At 36.9% G+C, this 20,558-nt stretch overlaps 1 protein-coding gene across 6 annotated transcripts in view; it reads left to right on the top strand.

Annotated features, from left to right (window-relative positions):
- Positions 1–20,558, top strand: part of IQGAP1 (IQ motif containing GTPase activating protein 1) — a 115,883-nt gene that overhangs the window by 59,575 nt on the left and 35,750 nt on the right. For all 6 annotated transcript variants that reach the window (XM_063090633.1, XM_063090635.1, XM_063090634.1 and 3 more), the window contains 10 exons: positions 2,734–2,801; positions 4,128–4,241; positions 4,809–4,987; positions 6,081–6,165; positions 10,236–10,399; positions 11,394–11,478; positions 12,289–12,452; positions 12,633–12,793; positions 13,987–14,111; positions 15,899–16,062. In XM_063090633.1, coding sequence (XP_062946703.1) covers positions 2,734–2,801; positions 4,128–4,241; positions 4,809–4,987; positions 6,081–6,165; positions 10,236–10,399; positions 11,394–11,478; positions 12,289–12,452; positions 12,633–12,793; positions 13,987–14,111; positions 15,899–16,062 — 1,309 coding nt within the window. The remainder of the gene's footprint in view (positions 1–2,733; positions 2,802–4,127; positions 4,242–4,808; positions 4,988–6,080; positions 6,166–10,235; positions 10,400–11,393; positions 11,479–12,288; positions 12,453–12,632; positions 12,794–13,986; positions 14,112–15,898; positions 16,063–20,558) is intronic.

Below are 20,558 nucleotides of genomic sequence, written 5' to 3'. Positions count from 1 at the left end.
CATTGGGTGAGGTATCATCTCCCTTTGGGTTAACAGTGCATTATTTCCCTGTTTTTTCCCTCCCTGCCTTTTGTTTGTTTGTTTGTTTTTTGTTTTTTAAAAAATCTTCAGTGGCATTATTCCAGGGATAGTCACTGTACTTCAGTCATACTAAATTACTCTTGTAGATAACATTCCACTCTCAGATAAGACCCCGGTTCTCCATTATTCTAAATATATTTACATACTTTCTTTCCATTTTCCCTTGATGTTTTGTTATTCTGAGAACTATAATAGGTCCGTAATTTCTTATCCTATATTTTTAAAAAACCCGAAAATCTCTGAAAATTGAGTAAGTTTGGTGCAAGCTCATTTGTTGGCAAAACCTGATAAGAATTAATTGAGGTTATTTAGAATATTTACTTGGTATGATTATTTGTATGTTTCTCTGCAGAAAAGTAACGTATTTGATTAGAGATTTGCCCCAGGGCTTGCTGGGGATGTTTTTATGAGACTGTGTATATTGTAAAACCTTCTAATATCTGAGAAATTCTACATTTGAACGTATTTGGCCCAAAGGATTTAGATAAGGGACTGTACTAGATTCTGTTTCCTAATCAACTGCTGTGTTTAAGAGTCTTGACTAGTAATCTTCGAGATTAGCACAGTGACTTCTAGTTTACTCTGCCTTCAGAGTCCAGATAGATTAACTCATCTTCCTTCTCCCCATTGCTACAAAGTACAGCTTAAATAGGAAAAAAGAAAAGAAAAAGAAATCTAGGGTCAATTACAGGCCAATCTGCTATCGCTGCCTAACAGTATTTGCAAAAATAGGCATGGGAGAGCAGCAGTGAAGATTGGAAAATGATCTTTACTTTCAGGGTTTTTAAGTTTCAGCTTTAAGGCTAAATGCTTTTGATTCTGGGTAAGAGGATCTAAGTGGCTACTATGATTCTATTCAGAGATCCAGTCTCACCTTAAAGTACTCCTAATAACTACCTAATAATTAAAGAGAGAGGGAAGATGGTGTCCATATCTCACTTTCTCCTCTACTTTTAAAATCAGCCAGTGATGATGATGTAGCACCTTTAATTTACCATTGAATGATATTAAAGGCTAACTCACTCTTCTTGGGACTGTGAAAGTGGCATTCTTGAACTTTCTTAATGTGTGATAGCCACTTTTCTATTTCAAAATTAGAGTAAAAGAGGAAGAAATTCCGGGAGAAAAATATTCTTAGTAATTTAGAATGCAGGTAGGTGTTTAAGTGGAGAAAAATATATAACAGAACATATTATGTGTATAGAAAGCTTTTATTTTGCTTTGGAAAATTTTTTGAATAGATTTAAAATCTTCTGAGAGAGGAACTTTATATAGTTCCATTTTGAGTGTTGTACCCTAAAGAAAAATACTTAATCAATAGTATTCATATGATTTATACTTGGACTTCTACGAGAAAATGATTAGTTGCTGTGGAAGTGTAAATGCTAATGGGTTTTCAGAACACTCAGTGTGTTTTTTGTTTGTTGTATATTATACATTTGGGTTTACTGTATATAATTTAAGTTCTTTTTTTGGTGGGGGGTGGTGGCTAGCCAGTACAGGGATCCAAACTATTTAAGATCTGATCAGTTCTGTGAGTGCAATATGCATGATGCATGTTTGTATTTAGATGATACTGATATTTATAGATTATTTGCAAAAATTGTAGACTATTAAGTATTAAGTTTCTATGATTTGTTTCATATGTATTCTTTATTTTCTCCTTTACTGTTAAGCTGTCAGTGTTTTACTTATCTCAGTCTCTCAATCTCTGTAAAGTGCACTTGTGATCTCTTTTAATTTATTGATTCTGATCGGCTTTAAAGAATTTAAATTTATTTACCCATCCATCTACCTGTGAAATTTTTTTTTTTTTTTGGTGGCTGGTCGGTATGGAGATCTGAACCGTTGACCTTGGTATTATCAGCACCGTGCTCTAACCAGCTGAGCTAACCAGCCAGTCTCTATCTATGAAATATTGATTAATATTTATTAATATATACTAGGCTCTAGATAGACATTGGTGAGTGAGACTTTCATTGTCCCTGCCTTCATGGAGCTCTAGTTATTTTTTGGTTTCGTTTTTGTTTAAAATTTAAGGAGTAAAGATACTTGATTTGAAACTCTTAAGTTGCCTGGACAAAACTTCTCTTTTATTTATTTATTTGTTTTTTGGTGGCTGGCTGCTATAGGGGCCGAACCCTGGACCTTGGTGTTATCAGCACTTGGTGTTATGGATAAAACTTTTCCATCATAAAGAATGAATTATGAATGTAACATGAATTCAGTTTGAGTAAGATTTGCTATCTGAGTCATTTTCATGAGACTTTCCTAAAATGTCTGTTACTTAGAACTTGTTGATCATAGGAAGGTAAACAGAAGTGAAAAGACTTCACTAATATTAATTATGTTAATTTTTAATATTAACATCTAATTATGCATTGGATTTGTGCTGGAACTGGGACTTGAATTTGTGTCTACTGATTTCCCAGTCTGGTGTTCTTTGTGTTGTATTATGTGACTTTTTAGGACAATGTTATGTAAAACTAAAAAAAGCTCTGAGGTAAAGTATTGTTAGCTGCAAAAGGGATTATTGTAGAGTACTGGGAGTCTCTGTGTTCACAAGGATTTTATTTTGTTCTTTGATTTCCCCCCAAGCGTAGCAGCTAGGTACAGCTGGGAGGACTAACTCTTGCATATTGTCTCTTCTAGTTTGTACCTGTTCAAACTAGGCCTGGCTCCTCAGATTCAAGACCTATATGGAAAGGTTGACTTCACAGGTAAGGAGCTATTATAAAGTTGGGAGGAAATGCTTGATTTATGTGGAAATAGCCTGTAGAGTCAACATACCAATTTTAAAGACCTAGGGCTTTAAAAATACTCTGGCAAAGGCCGGCTCGTGGCTCACTCGGTAGAGTGCGGTGCTGATAACACCAAGGCCACGGGTTCGGATCCTATATAGGGATGGCTGGTTTGCTCACTGGCTGAGTGTGGTGCTGACAACACCAAGCCAAGGCTTGAGATCCCCTTACCGGTCATCTTTTTTTAAAAAAAAAAAAAAAAAAAAATACTCTGGCAACAGAGGTGAAAGAAATATGAATAAGTTGCTCCTAGAGTGGTGGAAAGAATACTAAACTTGGAATTTTGGGCTCTGTTCTCTCGCTTACGAAGTGGGCATGATTTGTGAGTCTCAGTTTTCTTGTCTGTAAATTTCTATGTAAATTGCAAGTACTCCAATATGTTGTATTAAACAATATATAATAATGGTGGCGTCTAACTTTAAATGTTTATGTATGTTGAAAAAAAGCTTTATAACAGTCTTTTCCTTTCCCTTCCAGCAAGCACCTATTATGGGTAAAGTAAGAAGGAGAGTAGGGAGTGAGATGATGCAAAAATGACAATTTAGTAATTTTAAAATTTCAGCTTATTTGGGTGGGTGTTTCTGTGTGTATATTTGCTATAGTCAGGTGCTTGAAGAGATGGGGGCTTGGGGAGAAAAAGGACAGTGTAATATTGGTTGGGGTAAGATAGATTCAGATCTTTCAAACTGGTGATTATTTTATAGGCCTGGGCATTTAAAAATTATTAATAAAGCTTTTCATCTATATTTTTCCTTCTAGGAAAGTTGTTCATCAGACCTGGGGCAAGGGCCAAACCTTACATTTTGTTGTCTTTATCATTGGGTTTTCTGCCTTAGAAACAAAACTGTTGAGGAGCCACTAGTGATTTGGATTATAAAGACTGAGATATCTGACTACTGTAGACTGTGATTCACTTGTTCAGCTCTCTTTAAATCTGTTCCATTCATAAGTTCATTTTAGGAAAGGCCATAAATAGCAGTTTTGAAAACGTTTTTCCTGTAGGGCTTTCTTACTTTATAGTTATTCTTGATGTCCTATATAGTAATAATAATGTTTACTAAGTGTGTTTTGTATACCAGGTACTATGTTAAGTGCTTTCCATGTATTATCTCATTAAATCCTATTTATAACAACTCTAAGAGGTAGATACCAATTTATCCCATTTTACTTGAGGAATCTGTTTTCTTCTCTGAGTTATGGAAAGGTGCTTAACTTGCTTGACTGGGTCTTAATTTTCTTCTGTAGAAGAAGAAATCAACAACATGAAGATTGAACTGGAGAAGTATGGGATTCAGATGCCTGCCTTCAGCAAGATCGGGGGTATTCTGGCTAATGAACTCTCAGTGGATGAAGCTGCATGTAAGAAAGAAATTTTGTGGGTTCAAATGGGATTGTTGCTAGTATTTCCAATAATTAATACTATAGTGATGATCTTGGACATTATGAATTTTGCTTGCAAGTTTAAGTATGTAGATGTAGTTTTAAACACTTCTGTTAGTCTTCTATACTACTGTTATTGGGAAATAAGTGATTGATTTTGATTAAAATAAAAGCATGTAGAAAGTAATTTTACATTTCAGTGCCTTTTTGAGTTTTTTATTTTTTTACGGTATTTACTTGGTAATTAAAGGTGAACATCTCCGTAGCAAATGCTCATTGCAGGGCTCTCTTATGAATATTTTTCCCTGTGAGATTCCAAATTCGGCATCCCAAATGTAGATTACAGGAAGACTTGGGCTTTGTGCCTCATAAGGAAGAGACTAGGCTAATAGGAACCAGGGAGCCATTCTTCCAACCCCAATTGTTATTTCTCTATGAAAAGGAGCCTCTCTATGTAATCGTGGGTTGCAATGTTGTTTTGTATGTGATGTACATTTTTTACTCCACATAATCTCAGTGTTCTGTGCTGTGAAATTTTTTTTTTAGTACATGCTGCTGTTATTGCTATTAATGAAGCTGTTGACCGAAGAATTCCCGCCGACACGTTTGCAGCTTTGAAAAATCCCAATGCCATGCTTGTAAATCTTGAAGAGCCCTTGGCGTCCACTTACCAGGATGCACTTTACCAGGCCAAACAGGACAAAATGACAAATGCTAAAAACAGGGTAAAATGAAAGATCTTTCTAATTAATTCATATTTCATTGTTTGATATGACTCCATTTTAAAGGTCAGTTTTATTGAGATATAATTTACATACAGTAAAATTTACCCATTTTAAGTGTACAGTCTGAGTGTTGACAAATGTATATGGTGTATTAACCATCACCCCAAAAAGTTCCCTAGTGCCCTTTTGCAGTCAATCTCTACCTCCCTCCAACTCCCTGCTTCTGATCCAGGCAACTACCAATCTGTTTTATATCACTATAGTTTACCTTTTTTAGACTTTTGTATAAATGGAATTACACAGTGTGTAGTCTTTTTGATATTACACTCCATTTTGACCTATACTTTCTTCTTGAATTTTGTGCAAACAGCGTTCTGGAGTGTAACCATTAAAAATTAATAGTGCCCTTTTAAAAGATGATCTCAAAATATTAATAAAGCCCTCCTCCTTTCCCAGTTTCTCTGGGGTGAGATGTTTGTTTACTATTGTTACAGGTATGTGGAAGTTCATTGAATGATTCTGACTTGAAAAAACTGAAGCAAAGAATCTCATTTAAGACTTTTCACAAACTTATTCACCCCTTGTTGAATTGAAATGTCTCAGTTTTGGGGGCATGTGTCCAGACAACAAAATGAAAGCAACCCCACTCTCAGAACATTCTTTGTATCTCTTATCATAGAGCAGGGATTTCAACACCTAGAATAGGTGCCAAACTGGCCTGCAGGCAAGTAGCTGCTACCATGCTCCTGCCCACATCAGCAGTGAGAGGCTCCAAGATTGCATTTCTGCTTGTGCCCCTTCCGCTCAGGTCTGAGGCAAGGATGTGGGCCCTCAGCCCTGCTGCCTCATAAGTGAGTAGCGGAGGGTTCATCCAGCTCTGGAAGAACTGCTGTGCTTGTGGTTAACAAGTGGATCTGCTTTTTATGTTTTTATTTATAGTCCTGTAGCATTCTGCTTTGTTCTTTATAAAGGGTTTTAAGCCACATCCGTACTTGCTCTTGGTTCTGTTATGGTGGGGGAGGAACATTAATGTATTTCTGTGGTCTTCTTAGAGACCTGAGCTAATTTAATTACCCGTTTTACTCATCTTCAGACAGAAAACTCTGAGAGAGAAAGGGACGTTTATGAGGAGCTGCTCACTCAAGCTGAAATTCAAGGCAATATAAACAAAGTTAATAGTAAGTATGTTCCTGAGTCCGGCACCTAAGGGGATATTGCAGAATAATGTGAGTGTTGATCTATTCTTGGACTTACGGCAAAGCTTAATTTACTTATTTTAGACATTAGTGGATTTGGGGAACTATTGCTTATTACAGTCTTTTGTGTTCCTGTGCTTCTGTTTCAGTTATCATTGTCTTCAGGCAGGCCCTCATTCTTGCATCTACAGTAGCTTCTGGACTTGTCTTTTTGGCTATAGTTTCACTCTTTTACCCTTTGTTACACACTTTTTAAGACTTTATTTTCCTATTTTTAAAGTGACATTATAGTATTGTTTTTTTCTTTTAAAGAAAAATGCAAGCTATCTAGAAGTAAACAAAAATTAGACCCCCAATGACATTTTTGTGCGTGTCCTTCAAACATATATTTAAACAAAAAGATGATACTTTTTAAATTGCTATTTATATATGAGTGTTACATACTTTTAAGAAATTAATTTCTTGAAAGTATCATTTTCATTTTGTCACTCTCTGCTAAAGAACCTGCATTGGCTCCTTATTACTTGCCAAAGTGCAGATCCCTAGCCTAATGGAGTTTTTTATGCAATAATTCATTCATACAGCTCTCTATAGACATTCATTTGCCTAATTGTCTCCCATATTCATTCTACTGACTTCATGACTCATGAAGAATCTGGCTCTGAAGTGGTATGGATCTGGGATTTGAACTCTTGTCCTTCTATTAATAGCTGTGTGACACTGGGCACCTGCAACAGATCTGTTATGCAGATAGTATGAGATAATATACGTACATTGCCTGGTATTTAGTAAGTACTCAATAAACATTAGTATTATTATCATCATCACTTTGTTAATCATGTGATCTCCCCACTGTAATGCCCTCATGCCTCATCCTTTACCTAATCCATTTGTAATCCCTTATTCAAGATCCAGCTCAATTTTCACCTCAATGCCTATCCCAGTTCACAATATACTTGTCTTTCAAATCTCTTCTAGCATATATAGGGTAAAACATACAATTTTGCACTTAATTATATATTGTCTTGTATTGCTTACTCTTTGTTTCTAACATCTTTATAAACTCATTGAAGTTGAGATTACTTCTTCTTTTGAAATCTTCATAATTCCTAGCGTAGGATTAGAGTCACCAAAAGAACTAAAAAGTTTGATTTTAGCCAGTTGTGCCAAGCTTGATCTTGTTTTGCTCAAGATAATAAGAGGAAGTAGTCAGTGTCCTTATTGTTCCTTTAGGAGTACTAATTTCTCATTTGAACTAATATTCTGATAACTAGATATGATTTTACCAACTCCAGATGACATGGAGTTCTAAATCTTGACCAAGTTTTTTTGTATTCTGTTACATTCTGATTCATTTAGGATAATGACCTTCTGAACAGAATAATAGTTCCATTCAAGTATGGGTGATTTGTTATGCTGAATATAGCTGAATATATATGCATACTTAAGTCAGCAAATATAAACTGGAGTGTTCTTATCTTTAGTTCTGTGTGTGAGAAGAAAGTTTAGCACATTTCTTGTTGCATAGAGTGCATAAAGTACTTTTTGTTTTACTAAGGGATTTTTTTTCTATGTTGGTTGAGATTTTATAACCTTTATAGCTTTACCTTGTTAATTATATGAGAATCAGTTATAAACATGTAAGCAAACAACCATACATATATATTCTTTTTTTTTTTTTTTTGCGGCTGGCCAATTCTGGGAAACAAATCCTTGACCTTGGTGTTATAACACTATACTGTAACCAACCGAACTAACCAGCCAGCCTCTCATATGTATATATTCTTAAAGTATTCTATTCATATTCTCACATGGTCAGAGGAAGAAAATAATGTACATTCCATAAAATAGCTTTCAATATGGTAAGAAAGGTAGACACGGAAATAAGTAACTTCAAGACACCTTGATTAGAATGAAGTACCAAAGGTGTGTGATACTCAGCCATTGAATAAAGAAGGGAATGATGACTTCTGCTTGGACGTTTGGGCAGGTTTTCAGTGTACATGGATCTTCACTGGGATTCTTAGGATAGATAAGAGTATGCAGATAAGGCAGAATTCCCTACAGAGGGACAGTCTTTTCTTGATTGGAGAGAAAGTCTGAGGCAAGGGCAAGTTGTGTGCTAGGAAAATAAAGGGACTTTGAGTCTTAGGAATTATCTTAATGTAGTTATAGGTAAGATTCTTTCCTTAGGGTACTGACACAGCCTCAGAAGCAAACTGCAGGCTAAATAGTGAAAAACCAGAAAAAGTTATTTTACTTTTTTTGTTAAGTAGAAATGGAAAATTAGAGTTAGATAACATTCAGTGGGCAAAAATATTTAAATAATCTAAACTTGATCATCTTTGCAATATAAATGTTAGTAAACGTTCATTTATATATTTTTTTAAGTAATAACTTTATGCCTCTAGAATAACCATAACTGACTAGATGCTTTTTGTAGATAGATACTCTGAGATTCTGCAGTGCTTAGCTAGAGAAAGTCTGGTTGTTATCTATATTAATTTTATTTTCTGTCCCCAACTACTATGAAAGTTCCACGAAGATAGAAATATCTGTCTTTTTTTTTTTGTTTGCTGCTATATTTACAGCACATAGCAGATCCTCAGTAAATATTGTTGAAGGAATGGATGGTTAGTTGGCTAACAGTCACGTATACATGTGGCCATGACTTAAGAAGCCACCACCTTGGTACAATCATCAGTTAGTTGACTTGCAGGCATAATCATTAGGAAGAAATAAAGTCTCTTAGGAGCCTACAGTGAGACCACAAATTCATACAGTTTTTTACCCTTTACTTCCTTTTACCTCTTGGTTTTATTTATCAGTTCTATTCTTCCCCATTGCCCGCACCTACCATTTTCTAGTTTATTTGAGACTTTATTTTCCCTTGGGCTATTTTGTTTTTCTTTCTAACAGCTTACGTTAGTTTTCTTTTTGTGTTTTTTACTAATAAAAACATTTAAAATTGATAAGTACTGCTATGCCCCAAATATTTTGATTTTTAGTATTTTATTGATTTCTTTTTGCTACTTTGGTGATAAAAATCAGGTGTTCATCCCAGGAAGGGTGGGGAGTGAATGGATCCCATTTTCTCTTCTAAAAATAGGGAAACTGAAAATAAGAAAGCAATTATTATTCCCCAGTGGCTATCATTTCTGAAATCAGAAATTACCTTTTTCTGACTTTCAACCTAATAATACCTTATTTATTTTACAGTATACAAGGTGGTTTCATTATATGATTTCATTTAATCTTAAAAATGACCCCTTTTGGAAAGGTATTTTATTATCCTTTTCAGATGAAGGAATGTCTGAGTTTTCACTGTCAGATGTTATATGAAAGAGCTTGTGAGACCTCAGACTAAAAGTAGAGAATATTGGGAAGGGGAAGACAGCCCCTTCCACTCTTCATAGGTTGGACCACCCTGGATGTCTGGGCACTGACTGCTGTGGGTGGAATGTATTCAGGAGATATGAGGATAATGAATGGGTTCAAAATAATGCTATATAAGAAATGGTTGAAGGAACTAAAGCTGTTAGTATTACAGGAAGGGAGAGATGGATGTATTCAGTGTGAACTCTAGGGTGGGAGCTTTAAAATTTTTTTTTTGAAACAAAATTGTCCAAAGAATATAGTAAGTTGCCATGGGGATACTTTTTCTTGTTTAGTAGCCTGTAAGCATAATATGGACAACTATTTGGCATTTTAGAGGGAATTTAGGCATCATATTGGTCTGGATTGGTGGCTCTTATATTCTTACCCATCCATATTGGTGCCAACCTATCTGCATCTAGAAGCAAGTAGGCCTAGGATGTGGCCCAGGAATCTGTATGAAATCTGATGAACAGCCTGGTTGGGAAACCGTGGACTTGATGACTTTAAAGTTCTCTTCTAATCCCAAGATCTTATGCTTCTGAGATACTACAGAATAAAGGCTTAATTATACTTCTTTAATCTGGAACTGAGATTTGTTTTGGGGAAGGAAAAATATTCTAGGCTATTATGTTTATATAGTTTTTTCTTAAGCTTTTGCCTTTTTCCCTCCTCAGCATTTTCTGCATTAGCAAATATTGACCTAGCTTTAGAGCAGGGAGCTGCACTGGCCTTGTTCAAGGCTTTGCAGTCACCAGCTCTGGGTCTTCGAGGACTGCAGCAACAGAATAGTGACTGGTACTTGAAGCAGCTCCTGAATGATAAACAGCAGAAGAGACAGGTAAAAATACTCTGGTTTGGATCTGTAAGAGTTTGTATATATCCATTTGACTTCCGTGCTGTCATTCATTCATCCATCCATTTATTCATTCATCTATTTATTTTTTTGCAGCTGGCTTTGACCTTGGTGTTATCAGCACCATGCTCTAATGAAGTGAGCTCGCCCCCTACTTTTTTTTTTTCAAAGATATCAATTGACTTTATTGCAATTCTAGAATCGGGCAACACATTATTCAATAAAATAGAAAAAATGGTTCCTCCCATGCTGTTATTGAAAGATATTTGTGTGGCCTTTTTTTCCTAGGATAACTTTTTCTCCTGATATAAAAAAAAAATTTTATCCTCAGGTAAAATATACATTGTCTTCAGCTCTCTTTTGCGTTTACATCTGTAAATACTCTTTTAACATTAAATACCCCCCAACCCGCTGCCCAATCTAACCACCCCTTCATATCGGCCATCCCCCTTTCTACCTGACTAAAAGCCATTGGAGAAAACCTGAATATTTTTTACATTCATACTTCAGGAATTTCCACTTTTAAAAAACCACACCTCATTAGCTTCCTCTGGCCAACACTGGGAAAGTACTTAATGTGCAGTAAAGGTAGATTATGTGGGATTGTACTTCATGGTTTTTTTAGAACAAACTCGAGGGAATTTCTTTTTTCGTATACGCATTACAAATTCCCAGCATATGTTGGTCAGAGTAAACAGCATTAATTTGCTAATGATTTTGTAGACATTTTCTCTCAGAACACTTTGATGCTTTTCACAAAATATTTTTTAAAATGTAGTGCTATCTGGAAAGTCAGTCTAGCCCAGATTTGGCAAGGGCTTTTGGCTCTAGCTAGGGCTGCCACTTTGGCTGCATGTAGCCTGGAGCTGACACTTATGTCTGCTTTTTCTCTATCCCTTGTGACTGCTATTGGATATGAAAACTATAAGGTCTGGATACAGGCATAAGTAATCTTTAAAATGTTGTTTGCTTTTCTCAGAGTGGACAGGCTGATCCCCTGCAGAAAGAGGAGCTTCAGTCTGGAGTGGATGCTGCAAACACTGCTGCTCAGCAATATCAGAGAAGTAATAGTCCTCTCAGCTGGGTGTTCATTGAAATATTTAGTAGACAAAGGAAGTTATGGCTTTGCCATTGAAGGGTCTGAGGTTAGCATCTGTCACCCCTCACCACAAGCCTACTAGCCATAATCAACTACCAGGTACGTTTGATTGCAGTAGGTTCCTCCAGTTTTGAAAGTAGAACTGGAGTAAATATAGGCTCACTTTGGCTAGTAAGCACTTCAAGATTGGTTAGGGAAATATCTGGAGGTGGAGAGACTAAAGGTATCGGTAAGATTTGGATGGTGAAAAAGAAGAGAGAAAAATGTTCCTAATGAGGGACAATAAGAGTAAAAGAAAGTGGGGACAAAGGTACAGACAGTGAAAGATGTATTCCAGGAACAGTGGTCAGAATAAAATTTTTGTAGATGTTTTGGGCTGAGTTGTATAAGATAAAAATGTTGGAAAGATTGTGGAAATCTTTGAATGGCAGCTTAAGTGCTATTTTATTTGTCAGGCTGTAAGGGAAGGAAGAGATGTTTTAGGTAGAGTAGTGGTGACATACAGAATGAATTGAGTGGAAAGAAAATATATAGGTGAAGAGAACAGTTAGGAAGCTGCTTTTTTTTAAAACAGTTTTGTTGTGATATGGCTCACATACCATACCATTTATCCTTCATACAAAGGAAGCTGCTTTTTAAAGATCAAAGTTCAACTTCAGACTTCATGGCTGATAGTTTATCCACAGACTATAACTTACTTCTGTGAAAGTTGGCACCTCCTTCCCATCAGGGATCTTTAAGCTTTCTGCATTTCTGACCTCCTGTTTGTACACAGGATTGGCAGCAGTGGCAGCAATTAATGCTGCAATCCAGAAGGGTGTTGCTGAGAAGACTGTTTTAGAACTAATGAATCCTGAAGCCCAGCTGCCCCAGGTGTATCCATTTGCTGCTGATCTTTATCAGAAGGAGCTGGCTACCCTGCAGCAACAGAGTCCTGAAGTAAGTTTACTGAATCTGTCCTGTTTGTGAGCAAAGTGGGGTAGAAGTGAATTTAATACCCACTTGTTAGTCTGGTTAGATAGAAGTTTTTTCCAGAAATTTAGTCATCTTAAACTTCTAACTCTGCTGGTATTCGAGAATGTCTTTCCTTACTGTTTTTCCCTCTCTCTTTCTGTACAGCATAGCCTCACCCATCCGGAGCTCTCTGTTGCAGTGGAGATGTTGTCATCAGTGGCCCTAATCAACAGGGCATTGGAATCAGGAGACATGAATACAGTGTGGAAGCAACTGAGCAGTTCAGTTACAGGCCTTACCAATATTGAGGAAGAAAACTGTCAGAGGTGGGTGCCCAGAGTGAATGGATTGAATCCATGACATAGCTGTTTCCTCTATCTTTCGTGTGTCAGCACTCCTATTTTCTTCACAGGCCTGATGACTTTAGTGTGGTCATCCTTTTTTTTTTTTTGTTCTACTTTAATTCATTTTATTTTTTATTGTGCTGAAGGATTTACAGCACAATGCAGATGCGACATTCTGCTCCTAAATATATAAGTATGCTTATTTAAATTTGTGACGTCATCAAAATAACACTATCTCATGTCTTGAAAAATTAATAATACTACTTTAATGTCATCTAAACCTAGTCCATTTCCATTCATCTTCAGTTCCAAAACTGTCCTTAGCAATCCTTTGTTCAAACCAGGATCCAGTCCAGGACCATGTGTTACATCTGGCTGTGTGTCCCTTAGATATCTTTTAATCTAGAACTGTCCCTTTCTTCACGCCACTGACTTGTTAAAGAGATGGTGCCAATTTTCCTATAAAATGTCCCATCTTATGGATGGTTCTGGTTGTTTTCTCTTATGTGGCTTATTCCTGTAAATTGGATAGTAGATCTAAAGGCTTGTCATGATTCAGTTCAACATTTTTGGTGATGTGTTTTTCATATTGCCTCAGACCAAAAGACGTGTGAAATCTACTTTGCCCACCATTAGAGATACAGAGGTTGATCCCTGGATTAGGGAGGCAGCTTATATATTTATTTTTTCCTTATCACCAGAACATCATCTTTCTTTTGCGCCTTTTGCATCATCAAAATATCCAGTTCCCCATTAACCATTCACCTAATAATTTTAACTCCAATTGATAATCTTTGCCTAAATCAATATTTTCATTGAGTTGCTGAATAATGCTTTGTTGATTTATCATTCCTTCTACCTTTATTAGCTCTTGTGGGGCCTTTTTTTTCTTGTCTTTAGAGGAATTGCTTGAGCATATGCCTCTGATTCTAGGGTTGGTCTTACCCGGAATTTAGAATATGTACCAGGTTATTGAGAATAAGTGATTTTCTTGCATTTTACACTTTGTTTAAAGCAACTCCCCAGTTCCAAAACTGGCCTGTAGAAAACAGTTGGGGCACCCTAGGGATCTTTGTACTTTGCTCCTTCATGTTCTCATTCCTGTCCTCCGTAATAATCCTGAAGATCCTTTTTTTCTTTTTAATACTGTATTCTTTGTTGGGGGGCTGGGGCAGGTATCTCGATGAGTTGATGAAACTGAAAGCTCAGGCACATGCAGAGAATAATGAATTTATTACATGGAATGACATCCAAGCTTGTGTGGACCATGTGAACCTGGTGGTGCAAGAGGAACATGAGAGTGAGTAATCTTCCTGTCCCCCCCAAATAATATTATTATCAAAGATGGTGTGATTCCATGAACTGGTTCTAAATGCCACTCCTAGAAGAATTATTGAGTGAGAGATTGAAAAATATATAACTCAAAAAGCTTAGGTTGGATATTGTCAAAATACCAGGCAATTGCTGTAATTAGGTATGTATCTAATAAAAACTAAATTTAGGGGGGCAGAGAATTGAACATAATCTGTTATTTTAAAATGTTGTTATAACGAGTAGTTCTAACAGTAACTACCTGGAATTAGGTCAAATTGCATAGGTTGAAGGCACAAGACTCCTCTTACTTCAGACACTAGCCACAAGCTCCAGGATTCCCAGGTTACTGCACTTCTGAACAACCAGCTGCAAATTCAGAGGTTCCCTCTGTCCCCTCAGGTTCAATAATTTGCTAGAATGACTCACAGAACTCAGAAAAGTGTGACTTGTGATTACAGTTTTATTATAAAGGATGTAAATCAGGACCAGCTGAAAGAGACCCATAGGGCAATGTCTGGGAAGATCTCAAATACTAAGTTTCTGTGTCCTCAAGGATGTGTCACCCTCCTGGCACATTGCTATGTATCACCAACCAGGGAGGCTCACCTGAGCTTTGGGTGTCCAGAGTTTCTATTTGGGCTTCATTATATACCATGATTGAATTATTGGCCATGTCATTAAACTCAGTTTTTTCAGTCTGCCTCCCCTCCTTGGAGATCTGGAGGGCTAGGCTAATATCACATGACTGTAAGCCCCGATCTTATAATCACCTGGTTGATCTTTCCAGCATGGCCTGCCCCCATCCTGAAACTATGTAGAAGCCCATGAGGAGTCATTAGTTAGCATAAATTCAGGTGTGGTGTGAGGGGTCCACCATGAATAACAATGACACACCTATCATTAATAACTCTGAATAACTCCAAGGGTTTTAGAGGCTCCCTCCCAGGAACCAAGGACAAAGACCAGCCAAATTTTTTGTTACACAACAGAGTCCTTACAAAAATAGCAAAGTAGTACCTGAGGAATGAACATTTCGAATTTTAATTTGTGTTTTACGTGAGAAATATTCAACTGATTTAGTGGGAAGAGACTTGCCTTGGAGTGGGGAGCCCTGGGCTTGAATTTTCCATCTGCCACTTGTCTGCTGTGTAATGTTGGAGAAAAGGTCCCTAAGTCTTGTCTTCTGTAAAATGTTGAATTAGGTGACTTCTCAAGATCTCTTGAACTCCTACTTTTTGTGAATCAAGAATGGTTTTGATCACACATTTGAATGTACCTGACAGCTATACTACAAAGCCCATTTCATCAAAATCCTTATCACTTTTAAGTCAGAGTAATTAAAAATGAAATAAAAGGACTTGAGCAAATTCAATACGGATATGTGAATACAAGAGAGTTTAGACAAAACAAACACTAAATTATTAAAAAAAACAGTGCTGCTTAATGAATGACAAATTGTAGTATAAATCAGGACTACTTTCAGGTCGATTTGATTAGTTAGCCTATTTTAAAATTGATTTGTTTATAGGGCCGGCCCGTGGCTCACTTGGGACAGTGCGGTGCTGATAACACCAAGGCCACGGGTTCGGATCCTATACAGGGATGGCTGGTTCGCTCACTGGCTGAGCGTGGTGCTGACAACACCAAGCCAAGGGTTAAGATCCCCTTACCAGTCATCTTTTTAAAAATAAATAAATAAAATAAAAAAATAAAATTGATTTGTTTATGTAGTTTCCTAATTAAAAAAATAATTTTTTGTCTCTTTATATTTAGGGATTTTAGCCATTGGTTTAATTAATGAAGCCCTGGATGAAGGTGATGCCCAAAAGACTCTGCAGGCTCTGCAGATTCCTGCAGCTAAACTTGAGGGAGTCATTGCAGAAGTGGCCCAGCATTACCAAGACACACTGATTAGAGCAAAGAGAGAGAAAGCCCAGGTAAGTGGTATCAGAATTGTTCCTTTCTGTTTAGAGCACTTCATCCCTCCTAGAACAAAGATAGAGGTAGGGATGTCTCTGTTTATTCACTAAATGAGTACTTCCTGTGCACCCTTAGATTCAGAGCACTGGAGTGACACAAAAATATGAGAGACCATAGACTCTACCTTCTAGGAGCTCATGCTGTTTTACAGATTTGGGTTTTTATTCTTTGTTGTTAATTGTAGATACATCTCTTATGTACCTTTAAGTAAATTTTTAATGGAAATACTAGATCCAGAAAAGTGCACAAGTCATAAGTATGCAGTTGCATAAATTTTAAAATGTGAACATACCTGTGTAATTGGTGTTCAGATTTTAGAAAGCGTTACCACCACGCCAGAAGCGTCCCTCATGACCCTTTCATCCTTATGCACCCTCCATTTGGTGGTAACTGCTGTCCTGATTTCTAACACCACAGTTCGCTTTGCCCATTTTTGAACTGTATTTAAGTTGGATCATAGATTACATGCTTTTTTTGTGTGTCTGGCTTCTTTTCCCCAGCGTAATGTTAGTGATATTCATCCATGTGGTTGCATGTAGCAATGGTTTGTTCATTCTCATTATTGTTTACTGTTTAATGTGTGGTGAAGTTTCAGTTGTTTCCATTTCCTACTTTTTGGCTATTGTAAACATTGTTTCTATGAATATTCTAGTACATGTCTTTTGGTTAAAATATATATGCATTTCTATTAGGTATATGTTTAGAATTCAAATTAGTGAGTCATAGGGAATACATATAGGTTAATCTTCTGTAGATAATACCATAAAGTTTTTTTTTATGACAGCTTTATCGAGATCTAATTCACATACAATTCACCATTTTAAAGTATACAATTCAATGGTTTTTAGTATACATATAGAATTGTGCAACCTCCACCACAATTTTAGAGCATTTTTACCACCCCAAAAAGAAACCTTGTACCCATTAGTAGTCACTCCTTATTTTCCTCAGTCTCTCCCAGCCCTGCTGTCTACTACTGTCTGTGGATTTGTCTTTTCTGAATATGTCATATAAATAGAATCATGCAATATGTGGTCCTTTATTCCTGGCTTCTTTCATTTAGCTTGGTTTATCCAAGTCGTAGCATGTGTAAATACTTCATTTCTTTTTGTTGCTGAATGATATTCCATTGTATGGCCATACCACATTTTATTTATCCATTCATGAGTTGAAGGACTAGTGGGTTATTTCCACTTTATGGCTATTAGGAATAATGCTGCTATGAACATAAAGTTTTTCCAAGTAATTGTAACACAAACCTATTTTTTTTTTAAGAGTTTATCTTGTTTCCTAGCTAGTTTGTTGAGGAAACTAAGATTTGTTCCTCTTTATGTTGTTGCTGTCTAGGAACTTGACTTTTATGTAGTAGGTTCTCATATACTAGTTACATGATTAAGGCATAATTACATCTTTTTTTTTTTTTTAATTGTAATTGATCTCCTTTTAAGTTCTTTCTAAGTAACAACAACCAGTTAGGGAGAACCATAGCTTGCTTAGAAAATCCCTAATGTGAGGTTTTGTGGCAAGTGGAAGAGCTAAGAGAAGGTTTTTATTTAGGGGGGTCGGATTCTTTCTGAGAAGCCAGGGGTAGAAAAACAGATGAAGACTTTAGTGTTTTGGAGCCTTTTGTACACTGACACCCATGTGGGCTCTATAAGTTTGGGTTAGGGGTGGAGGAGTTGTGGGTAATATAATGTTGACATATCTCCTTTGATTCTGTTGCCATGGGAGTAGTTGACATTACCATGTCCTAATCACGTAAATGTAGTGTCTGATAGTACCAGATTTCATTTAAGAGGCACACTATTGTGCAGAGTGTCACTTGATCCTGTGGAGAGGCGTCGAATCACAACTTCTATTTCAAAGCCAGGAAATTGAGACAAAGGGATCAACTGATTTCACATAGGTAAGAAGTAAGTTGGCTCTAGGAAGCTGGAAGTGGATGTCCTAGTCTTCATTTTATTGGATCATTATTGGATCAGAGCTTCCCAATTTGGCTGATCATCAGAACACTTTAAAAATTCAGGTTAAAAATACAGATTTCTGGGCCACCCTGTGGCTCACTTGGGAGAGTGCGGTGCTGATAGCGCCGAGGCCATGGGTTCGGATCCTATGTAGGGATGGCCGGTGCACTCACTGGCTGAGCGTGGTGCAGACAACACCAAGCCAAGGGTTACGATCCTTACTGGTCAAAAGAAAAAAAAATACAGCTTTCTAAACTTTAACACTAATTCTACTGATAGAATCTCTAATGTGAGGCCTTGCTCTGATGATTCTGTGTAGGCCAGTGGTAGTAATGTTTGTTTTTGCAGCCAGGAAAGTCCAAAAGGAGCTTGTATCTGACTGTCAGAGGAGTGGGCTTTGGGAGAATAAGCTAGGTTGGATCCCTTGTCTAAATAGGAAAGTAGATTGAGGATATAACTTGTAGAGCTCTCGCTTATGCTGTAAGGCTGTCTGCTTCTTTTATTAAGGTCATGGGAATTAAACTTTTAGAGGATGTGACTAGAGTTTGAAGCATTTCCTTTGCTATGGAGTAACTTTTCAGAGTTCATCAAAGGCAGAGGGAGAGAGGGGTGTCAAAGGAAAATTGCTTAGCACTGCCAGGCCCAGCCATTGGATTTGTCTTTTTTAGGCATCAGATTAGCTTCTGAGTGCCTATGAGCCATCTTGGGAGTGTTTTTAGAAATCATTGTTGTCCAGTTCCAAATTTAGCAAGGAAAAGATCTTAATTTAAGTTTGGTCTGTAGTTTTATTTTCTTGTGATGTCTTTGTGTCTGATTTTGGTATCAGGGTAATCCTGGCCTCATAAATTGAGTTTGGAAGTGTTCTGTCCTTTTCTATATTTTATAGGTGTTTGTAAAGGATTGGTTAGTTCTTTAAACATTTGGTAGAATTCACTAGTGAAGCCATATGCTCCTGAAGGGTTTTTTTGTGGGGTATTTCTCTATTAATTAATTCCGTTTTATACTTCTTTTAGGTGTATTCAGGTTTTCTTCAAGTATTCTTTCCGTCCCTTTCTTTCTCCTTGCCTTCTGGAAATTCCATTATACTTGTATTGTTATGATTGATGGTGTCCACAGGTGTCTGAGGTTTTGTTTCACATTCTTTTTCTTACTGATCTTCAGATTGGGTAATCTCAATTGACACATCTTCAAGTTTGCTGATCCTTTCTTCTGCTTGCTCGGATCTGCTGCTGTTTCCCTCTAGTGAGCTTTTCATTTCAGTTACTGTACTTTTCAACCCCAGAATTTCATTTTTGGTGTTTTTTAGAAACAGTTTCTATCCCTTTATTGATATTATCTATTTGACGAGACATTGTTCTCATACTTCTCTTTAGTTCTCTAGATATGAATTCCTTCATTTCTATGAACATATTTAAAATAGCTGACAAAAGTCTTTGTCTATAAATTGAACTTTAGGTTTCCTCAGGGATAATTTCTGTTGTCTGCTTTTTTCCCCCGTGTATGGACTTGCTTTCTTGTTTCTTTGCCTGTCTTGTTAGTTTTGTTTTGTTTTGTTTTTAAAACTAGGCATTTTAATAATATAATGTGGAAGCCCTGGAGATCAGATTCTACCCCTTTTTGAGGATTTGTTTCTGTCTGTGTTTGTTGTTATTGTTTTTTAGTGACTTTTCTGAATTAATTCTGTAAAGTCTGTATTCTTTGTCATGTGTGTCCACTGAAGTCTCTGCTTGGTTAGCTGGTGGTCAGCTAATGATTAGACAGAAGTCTCCTAAATGCCTAGAACCAATAAGGCTCCCAGCCTTTGCTGAGGAGTTCTGTATGCATATTGGGGCACACTTTCAACACTCAGCCAAGCAGTGTACAATTCTGCCTTAACCTTTACTTCAGGCTTGTCCAGAGCTTCAAGGTCAGCTAGAGATGAACTTAGAGCTTTATCAGATATTTTCTGGACTTATGTACAGCCCAGATATGCATTATGGCCTTCTAGATTCCCGTCCCAGGACTATGTCAAATTTTCAAAGCTCTCTGTACATCTCATTTGCCAGCTTTTCCTTCAAAGCTTTTTAGTTAGCCTATTCTTTGCCTAAACTGTTGTCCATCGTACCAGGCATCCCTGATAGTAAACAGTTGCCTCTTACTGTTTTTGACAAATGCCCCTAGAGAAAAAGTCTGTTTGCACTGAGTGAGTTCTTGGTCAGGTCAAATAAAGATAACCTTGTGAGTGTGGTCTTCCAGGGAACCACCAAACAGGTCAACTAATGACAGCTCACCTTCCTTCTTTTGAAGGAGATTGCGGGGCAGGTGGGATAGGGCAATTTAAAATGCCACAAAGTTCAGTTTTTACCAAGATTCAGTTGTTTTTCTTGAATAAACTCTCTTAGATTGCTGCAATCCTTTGGTTAATCTTAATATTTTTGAAAAATTGATTGTGACAATTTTTTTGCCAGTGTTTTTGTTGCTTTTATAGTAGAGAGGATTTTAGGAGGTCC

Source organism: Cynocephalus volans, chromosome 3, assembly GCF_027409185.1.
Source record: "Cynocephalus volans isolate mCynVol1 chromosome 3, mCynVol1.pri, whole genome shotgun sequence".
Taxonomy (NCBI): domain Eukaryota; kingdom Metazoa; phylum Chordata; class Mammalia; order Dermoptera; family Cynocephalidae; genus Cynocephalus; species Cynocephalus volans.
The sequence above is the reverse complement of the archived record's forward strand: the minus strand, read 5'-3'. Positions and strand labels throughout refer to the sequence as shown.